The sequence below is a fragment of the Acanthopagrus latus genome, chromosome 8 (genome assembly GCF_904848185.1).
Source record: "Acanthopagrus latus isolate v.2019 chromosome 8, fAcaLat1.1, whole genome shotgun sequence".
Taxonomy (NCBI): Eukaryota; Metazoa; Chordata; class Actinopteri; order Spariformes; family Sparidae; genus Acanthopagrus; species Acanthopagrus latus.
Window position 1 is genome coordinate 1,048,068 of NC_051046.1, and position 10,095 is coordinate 1,058,162.

The 10,095-nt window shown below is 43.2% G+C and overlaps 1 protein-coding gene across 1 annotated transcript; it reads right to left on the reverse strand.

The window, feature by feature from the left end:
- Nucleotides 1-6,867: 6,867 nt before the first annotated feature.
- Nucleotides 6,868-10,095, reverse strand: LOC119024298 (E3 ubiquitin-protein ligase TRIM39-like). Its single transcript, XM_037106931.1, has 2 exons — nt 9,616-10,095; nt 6,868-8,879 (listed from the first exon to the last, which is right to left on the reverse strand). Exon 2 carries the CDS (start codon nt 8,868-8,870, stop codon nt 7,212-7,214), a length of 1,659 nt encoding a protein of 552 aa, XP_036962826.1. The 5' UTR covers nt 8,871-8,879; nt 9,616-10,095; the 3' UTR covers nt 6,868-7,211.

Sequence of the window (10,095 nt, forward strand, 5' to 3'; positions counted from 1 at the left end):
CACACACAGATCTGTCCTTGTCTGTTCGGTTCTTGAGAACTTTACAGGATGTGACAAGAACCCAGACACAGATCTCAGACTGAGCTGACAGAGGGGACGACCGCTTTACAACTGAAGAGGAAGTCTGGTGCTTTCAGAATAAAGGTCAAGGGGTTTTATCCAAGCAGCGATCATCGCGTGCCGGAGTCGAGAGAATACATCCAGTTCAACACTTCAGTGTGTAGCAGCTGTTTTACTCCACCAAAGATGATGACATTCAGAAGTCTGGCGTCAGTTAATGAAGAGAAATACTTCATATTTAATAAGAGTTCAGTCCGGTCCGGAGGGAGGTCGGCTGAGTTTTTAGGAGCTTCTGAAGACCGAAGAGTCTCTGATGTGTTCAGAGGACGAGCGCCTGTGTTCATCTTACATGACGCTGGCTGCGACGACTTAATTATTTAGTTACTAATAATAGTTTCTCTGAGTTCGTTAGCTCTTTGTTAAGAGTGGCGGGCCAAGAGGGACCAACATGAGGCTCATTATCAGCCGGTGTTGTCACTGCAGAAGAGGAGACGAACTGAAGAATTTACAGTTCGCTACACATCCGTCCACACGAGATCAGAGTGAGGACAGGATCCTCCAGAGTCGGCCCTTCCAGTCCGCTAGAAAATACATCCACAGGATACTGATGTACTTTGTCAGGTGGACTTAGAAGATGTGATTATGTTTGACAGGAATGTTTTTTTTTCCAGGAAGTGACAGAGTTTGTGGGGTCAGACAGGCAGTGTTTCAGCATTTTTAGACATTTTACAGGAGAATCTTGTAAGATGTGACCAGAACCTTTATTTAAAACATTAGAAAACGAATTGACATCATGAACAGAGAAGAAGAATCAATACTGAAGTAAGACGAGCTTCATCGCCTCGTCACCGTCTAATTCACTTCATTCAAACTGGACACAAACGGAGTCAGAGTCACCAGAACAGTGTTGGTGTGTCTCCACAGTCTCCTCTGGTTCGGTCCAAATCAATCCTCAGTTCACAGTAACGTGAAATTGTTCTGTCTCTATGGCGCCGCTCACAGTCACAAAGCTAACGTGCTAAAGTTTAGCAGCAGAAGGTTTTCCATGACCACCGTCTGTGCTGAGCGTCAGAGAGTTAGCTGTGGGCACACTGAAGTCTCAGCCGGATGATGTGAACGGTGAAGTCGAGGGATCGCCTGAGTGTTTTCACTGACGGCGTGTTAGCATGCAGAAGCACAGCGTCACGTAGCTGCTGGCACGTTAGCTAGCATGTTAGCTGCTAGCACGTTAGCTGCAGAGTTCAATATATCATTTCTGTCATGATACGATTCTCCTCAGCTGGGTAACTGCAGACAGCTGAGACACGGTGACATCATTCGAAAGAAGTCTAACAAAATGTGAAAAAGTCTCAGTGTATTGTGATCACACACACACACACACACACACACACACTTCAGCTCCTCATGTCAGCTGGTTAACGGACTATAAAAACTTCATTAGCACTTTAATCCCTCTGCCCCTCCACTGTTGTGTCACCTACCTGACAGAATGAGATATTTTCATTTTAAGCTCATTTTATCTGCGACCCATTTTGATACCTTTTTATATTTTTCCCTCTCGACAGAATGACCTTCCTCGTTCGGTGGATGGTTCTGATGGAAACTAAACCTCCTGACAGACGGAGATATTTTCCTCTTTAAAGCTCCGTGTCTCCATCTGCAGAGCTCCTCCCGAGATCAGCAGCAGCAGCATCTGTCACAACGCTCACACAAAACCTTTAAAGCAGATCGTTAAGGCTTCGTCAGGATCGTCAGCGAGGTCTGAAATGACTGAACATAATGGTTTGAATTGAAGGGGAACATTTTAATCAGTGTATCCTGTTGTAGGGAAGAACTGAACAGTGTTTTAATGGCTCAGGCTGTTTAAAACACGTCCAGTAGACAGAGACGTTTTACTGACTGTGAGTAGAATCGAACAGGAGAATAAAAACCAGTCAGATCTTTGTTTTCCTCTCAGTAGATTTTGCGGTTTGCATGAATGTGAGGTGATGATCCGTGTTTTTGAAGTGTTTTTATTTAAATAACTGTTAAATATAAGAGCAACAAAACACCAGAGCTGTTGAGGATACGACTCAGTGTCATTTTAGAATCATAATTGGCAAACTGGCCCTTTAATTACCTGGTTTAGTGTCACAGCTGTTCGTCAAGTCAGAGATCCAGAAGCCGTCACACTTACAGAGAGCTGCAGAGAAGACAGCTCTGGTTCCTCTGATGGATTATTGAACAGAAAATGATCTGAGTCAAACAGAAGGTTCTGATCCGTCCTGGTTCTGTTGATCCAGATAATCTCCACAGATGAACTCCACTCTGTGATGTGTGAAGCTACATTAACTGTGTAGCAGTAAGAAGCTAATGTTAGGCTACAAACAGACGACATCACGGTCACATGACTGAAACGTCTCCACCACTAAGAGTCTTACTGCACAATTACTATCCAGGTTTTCTATAAACTGATCAGTGTCCAAGTTGTAAAGTCAGAGTTAGAACAGTGTGGAACTAAAGTGGCCTGTAAAGACGGACTAGTGAGTAGATGAGTCTCCGTGTTGCTGTGAGGACGTTTAGTCTCATTCAGACATCTTATTTCACAAGTCAACTGAAAACACATCAACACACTCTCAGACGTTGAGACGAGGGGACAGGAAGTGTTTTGCTGATTTGTGGGTTTCGGGACACTTTTCTTTTTTCTTTTTTTCTTTCTGTGCATCCTGAAACTTTTGGGGCCATTTTTCTTCATTTACTCTCTGAGATTAAACTGTCACATAAACAAGACGGAGAGACTCAGTTTTTCACTTTCCTCCACTCTGGTGGCTCATCCATCTGTGGCCTGCAGCTCATCCCGCCTCCGACTCCAACCAAGCAGGAACCTGCAGCACTGACACAGCAGCCGTCCTGTGGCCGTCACAGTATTCAGCATCCTCCTCAGCACCATGGAGGACGGCTGACGTTACAAAGATCTGAACAAGCTGCTCTCTCCATCAGGAGCTTCTGGACTTTAACCCGGAGAACACATGACAAATTGGTGTCCTGCTGACAAACTGGCAGCAGATCATGAATCTCCCGTCTGACACTGCGTCCATGTTTTCTCTGTGACAGCGATCAGACACATCCGTCTCCGATCCAACAGCTGCGCATCTTCTGATGTCATGTATAACAAAAACTGGCTGGAAACCTCGACACTGCAAACCTTTATAACACTGTGATGTTTATGTTGGGCTCCTGGTGATGAACGGCTCTGTGCAGCTCAAGCTGTACGTTTTAAGAATAATTCCCCGATTCTCTCCGGACCAGCGCTCACACTGCATGTGTCCTTGTCACGGCTTACAGCTGTCGGCCTGAGACTGTTTGATACCAGGAAGCTGCATAAATGAACCACAGAAAAACACCCATTTTTGTCGCAGGAGTTTGGCTGAAAACTTCCCAAACTTGCATCACAACTTTTCTTTTCCTCCGGGAGAGCTCGAGGTGCTGCAGAGCTGCAGGAGGACGAGCGTCGATCACATCTATCCGTTACCACGGGTCACGTTAAAAAGAGAGCAGGCTGTCACGCATTTGTAGACAAGATGTCTGACCCTCAACTTGAGTTACACAATGACCTTGTCATGCACGCATCAAGAATCACAAAAGACGTTCGGTTGTTGTTGTCTGGCTTCAACACGGTTTGTTGGTCTGTGTGTAATTGAACCTTCTGACTGCTTCGTGTAAAGATCACTGGCTGCCGAACCACAGACGGCTGATTGTTGATGAGATGTATTCATATTCACAGGACTTGGGGTGTGTGTGTGTGTGTGAGTGTGTGTGTGTGTGTGTGAGTGTGAGTGATGACATTTCGTTTGACATTTGTTGGTCTCGACAGGATTAAAGAAATGAACGTCACACGCCGCTGCCTTCAGACGCTCTGCGCTCACTTCAGATGCACAGCTGTGTTATTAACGACTGGAGGGACTCAGCAACTCAACATGGTGCAACGTGTTCTTTGTTCTCCACCTCTCAGCTGTATGTGCAGCCTGGTATCATCTCCCTCTGTTAACACAGAGCTCCACTGTTCTGCAAACACTGAACTCAGAACAGATCACGGCTCCTCACCGTAGGTTATTTTCTCTCCGTCCAGCTGTGAAACTCTTCTGATTCACCTTGTTAACATGATATTTATTCTTGGACAGAAGTGCAGCATTTGTGGAAACGCATCACACAACTCAAGCTACTTTCAGACCGACTGCATCAGGTCACACAAGATTATACAGGTATATGAATTTATATGTGAATGTTTGAATAAACCGACCACATGAGCTCAGCTTGTTCTGGAAGCTGTAAGCCACCGTGTGCAGAGGATGTTAGAGAGGGGAGCGCTCCAGATTCATCAAGACCATCGATATTATAAAATAATCTTTAGACAATGAGCTGATGGTGACAAAGCAACTGGTTTGGTTCATGTCAGCTGCTCCAAAAAGGAAAAAAATTCTCAAAGCGACACACGGAAAACGCTTTGATACCTCAGATCACAGAAAAGAACTTTCTAAAATGTTCCTGAAATGTGAAATGTTCAAAGGATTAACATTCTCACTGCAACATCCTGAGGATGTTTGGGTGACATTGTTTTATAAATAATTACCACAACATTACATGTTCACAAAGGAATAACATCATCACGTTCAGAAAATCTTTTCAGGATGTTATTCAGGCTTCAGATTACAGAATGTTTTTTATTTTTATTTATTTATTTATTTTTTTATAAAACCCCAAATAGCTCCTGATGTTCAGTTGGCACCTTGCATGGCAGCCTCTGTCATCAGTGTGTGGATGTGTGTGTGAGTGGGTGAATGTGGCAAGTACTGGAAAAGTGCTATATAAATGCAAGTTGATTTTTTTGAAAACGCCACGCTGAGAACATTAGTGCCTAACGTTCAAGTAATGTTGTCACTGAATATTTTAAGGAGGTTATCACAAAACATTTTGGAATGTTTTTAGAGAACGTTACCCCTGAACATTCTGGGAACTTAACAAAAACTTCCTGCTGAAAACATCACGAGAACATTCTCGGCAACATTCTCGGAACATTTTTGGAACAATAAATTGCTTGCTGGGAGGAAGCTGGATACAGTTAGTGATGACAGTGATCTGCTGCATTCCTCTTGGAGGAGCAGCTTTGGATGCCTGATGGGAGGAGGAGGAGGAGGAGGAGGAGGAGGAGGATGGGAAGGGTTTAAAGAATGTTATGCATGGCTGCCTTTTTGTGACAATGTATAATTTGAACATGGACGAGAAAATGGAACTTTCCCAAGCTTGAAGAGGAACATCTCATCTGTGCGGCTGGTAGAAATGGAGGGAGGCTGTGCAGACTTCCATGTGTTGGAACCTACAGATAAAGTTTTTCATTGTGAATTTTAACAGGGACTCTGAACTGAACTCAGTTTCCCAGATTTCCCCAGTTTTCACACCAATTGCAAAGACTGGCCTGTCTTCTCCACCTCTCTCCCCATGGAGCTTCCTGCCCTCAAGTTCTTGGCCCAACAGCTGCTGAGAGTTGCCAGCTGGAGCAATGTGACGTCCTGCTAGTATTCCAGCTTAGTTAACGCCAGCAGCTGCAACGCAAAGCTCAGCAGCTACACAACTACACTACTAACTAACTACACAATCCAAGGAACACGAAGCGAGTCAGCACCAAACTGCTGCGCCTGCAGTGGAAAGGAGCAACCAGTTTCCTCCACCTGCTGTCAATCATCAGACCTTGCACAGCGAGAACAGCATTGTTCAACACTGGAATTACGACTTTCTCTTGCTTGGCTCATCACACAAAGAACCATCAGCATCTTTTCTTCAAAGAATGGTAACACTGAACTGGACACAGCGTAGCATAGCACAGGATTAGTTTTTATATCTGGTTGACGTGATGCCGATTTGTTTAATCTATGTGTTTTTTCACTGCATGTTGCTGGTGGTGATTATTGGTAGGTAGAGCATATCACACCCACATGTGATATCAGTGAGCACATGATGTGAGCAGCACCTTTGTCCTTTGTCCTCTCCAGCCAGCATGTGGTGATTCATCATTTAATACTGAGTCCAACCCTTCGATCAGCCATCTTGTAGTCCCTTTTGATTGGCCATTTTGTTTGTAGTCTCCCTTTGTCCATGCAATGCAGCGTTGTACCTTGAACCCTAACCACGATTTTGCTTTTGTTCTCCCACAGACACATGCACACCTACACAGAGTATGTCAGTCAGTGTATATTCACTTTGTGTTAAATAAAAGACTTTTGAACCTTCATGCTTTCTATGTAATATCTTACAAGACTGAATGTTGCTGACCTCCACTCTACTGTAAGTTGTAGGTATTAAGTTAATTAATAATCCGAGTTACAAACTGTCAGTTTAGTACATTTTATGAGACTGATTTGGTGAATTGGTTAGATTTTCCCTTCTTCAAGTGGTGGTGCCCTGAAGTGATCAAATTCAAATGTGATGTTATTATTTATCATGAAGAATAAGTATCCCTGATGATCATTATTATTGATAGTCAAATGTAACCCATTTCGCCATATAAATGCCATATTGCACTACATATGGTGCCCTGTGTGAGGCAACCATATCCAATAATATACAATTTAATTCAGTATTTGAGTATAAGTATTTCTAAGTATTTCTCAGTATTTGTAAGTATTTCTTACATTTTATCTCATTATTGGCATGATTCTTATCTCGTATGTTATTACTTTCATGCATGAAAGTTTATATCCAACAGAAACACAAGAACTTAATCAGACACAATAAAAACTTTATCAAAAAAGTAGAAGAGTGAACTAACCTCTGTTTTATTCATTTAAATCTTGTCCAGTAATTTCTGACAATGTGAAACCCTTGTTATATAAACCTTGATTATACAATACAAAGGTTTAAATATGGCTTCTAGACATTCAAAAAGTGACACGTCTTAATTATGAGTATTTTCTTCTGATGATTTCAGTCTTTCAGGCAGGTGATGTTATTGGAACAAGTTATTCTGCATTAGTTAATATCAATCAGTGCTGTTGGAGTAACTGTGACACAAAAAACATTGATCAGAAGAAACAACATATACGCTGTACATCCCCTTTAAATATACATGTTTTACATTAACTGATGTGAATCTTTCAGTTGAAAGTCAAATGTTTGTTCTAGTCATCATTCAAGTAGATCCTGTGCCTGACAGGAGAGATGATCAGAGGAGCAGCGTTTTCACCACCATCACTAACACATGGACTGAAGTACGGGTAGAGTTTCTGAGTGAAGCAGCAGCCAGTAAAGGAGTAGATAAGAGCTGCAGCATCAACGTCATAAAAGGAGACCAGACCCTCCTCATAATCCACAAACACCCCCACCTTCTCAGGCTGATGCTTCAGAGAGAGACGGACTGAAGGGTCAGCAGGAGCTTTGTACTCGTTTTTATTCCTCAAACATATCGTCCAGTAACCATCCTGAGGACTTGGTGTGATTTTTCCCTTCCTGTTGATCGACTCTCTGGCCACTCCTAAATCCCATTTGGTCTTCTCTTTAACTTGAACCTCGTAATAAAATCTTCCTGAAGAGAAACTCTGCTTTGCTAAAACAATGCTGTGGTAATTAAATCTCTCTGGGTTGTCTGGGAGATTCTTCTTTACATCACCACAGTTAACTTGTTTTCTGTCATCAGACAGGATGAGGTTGGGATGTGCTGTATCAGGATCGAGTGTCACATCCACTGCATACTGCTGGACCCTCTTCAGCTCGGCCTCAAACAGCTTCTTCATCTGTTTACTGAGCGTCTCCTCCAGCTGATTCACAGCTCTCACCACAGTCCCCTCATATGAAGGTGGACGGATGCTGACTCCTGTCCAGTCCTTGGTGGGTGGAGCAGAGTTCAGTGAGGGGAAGCTTTGGAGGAGGTGGAGGTGGTCTTCAGACTGTGAGAGCTGCTCCACCTCAGAGCTTCTCTTCTCCAGCTCAGAGATTTCCTGTTCCAGCTCTTTGATGAAGCCTTCAGCCTGTTTCTCTGTCTCTCTCTGCTTCTCTTTGATGGTGTCCATGAGCTCGGCCTGGCTTCTCTCAACAGACTCCTTCAGAGCTCTGAAGACCTGAACGCCAGCTGCTATCTCTCTGTCTGCATCTTTCTTACTGAGCTGCACTGAGCGCTTCATCTCCTCAATCTTCACTCGTCTCTTCTGGATCATCTGCTGAATTTCAGCGTATGTCTTCCCCAGCTTGGCCTTCTTTCCTTCATATCCTTCTTTCAGAGGAACAACAGAATGTCCCTGGTGGTGTGAAATACTGCAGAGCATGCAGACACACATCTGGTCGGTCTTACAGAACAGCTCCAGCAGTTTATCGTGCTTCGTACACATCCTGCCTTCCAGGTTCTCCACAGGGTCGATCAGCTGATGTCTTTTCAGGCCTGACATTGTCAGATGAGGCTCCAGGTGAGTCTCACAGTAGGAAGCCAGACACACCAGGCAGGACTTCAGGGCCTTCAGTTTGGTTCCAGTGCAGACGTCACAGGGAACTTCTCCTGGTTTGGAAACTTGTTGCTCTGAGCTGCTGCTGCTGGCTTTCTGTTGAGCTGACTGTCTGAACTGAGCAGCCATCTCAGAGATGAACGCGTTGACCTGCAGTTCAGGTCTGATGTTGAAAGTCTTTTTACAGTTTGGACACTGACACGGGACATTTTTATCCAAGTGTTGAGTGATGCAAGTTTTACAGAAGTTGTGTCCACATGGTATGGTGACTGGATCAGTGAACACATCCAGACAGATGGAGCACAGAAACTGATCTTCAGTCAGCAGACAGCTGGCAGCAGACATGTTGACAGTCTGAGGACAACAAGTGAGAAGAAACAATACAGATTTACATTTCAATTAATCATCAAACTATGATCAGTGGCGTATAAGGAGGGTCATCCTGGATTATTTTCTTGTTACATGCATTCAAACGTGACATTGAACCCAGCTAAGAGCTGAATTCACTAAGAAAATGACACAACATCACGAACAACACATTTTTTGCTCACAATGTGCACGTGTCAGCATGTTCTCCTCAGACAGCTCATTACACAGGTTTAGTGTAAGAGACGGGTTTGAAGTTAAGACTGGGGTTAGACTTCGCAGAGTGTTTTGTATGTTGTAAAACATTGTTTTTATACTTTTATGGTCAATAAAATAAATTATAGCATGAAACCAGACACTGTAGAGTTCAAAATCCAAAGGGCATCTATGCTTACCAAGTCAGCTTTGGGCAGAACCAACTTATCCAGTGTTACTTTGTGTGTGTGTGTGTATGTGTGTATGTGTGTGTGTCGTGGTTGGATCCAGCTACTTTGTCATATATGTAGTCCTGCATAATGTGGTACAACAAACTGACTTTACTACAATGTTAGAGCATCAAAGTTACAGGAAAGAAACAGGTCAGAAAATATGGGTAAATAAGTTTCAACTAAAGCTAACTGACTAACGACACATTTCTATTACATAATATTAATATGATCACACAGATGTCATTTTACCTTAATTTTGACCTAAATATTTAGTCAGTGTATGCCGGTGTACTCACCAGTGTTTTCAGAGATTCTGCAGGTTTTTGTTTCTAGAGAAGATTTGATGGATTCGGTTGAATTTCCTTTAGAGAGAAACAGAGCGACTCGTCTGAACTGCAGCTCCGTTGTCACTCAAACTTCCTCCTTCATATAACAGATGTGACGCAGCTTCTCGTCCTGTAGCTCCTCCTCTCAGTGCGGCTCTGTAAGCGAGGTTTTATTGGCTCACTGAGATTTGACACAAGATGAGTTTCTACTTTTTATTATAAGAAAACAAAAAAATGCATACAACTACAAATGGACATTTTCCAGAACAGGCTGTATGTTTTGAGGAACCGGCTGCAGCGCTCCCTCTTTAACTCCACCAACACTCCAGTGTTCGACTCACTGTTCAGTCCGTAAACTGAAGAACTAAAGAAAAACCAGAGATGGAAAATGTGCCACAAGAAGTTTCAAATGTAGTGAAGTAAAATATTTTCTTCAGAGCCGTCTGAATG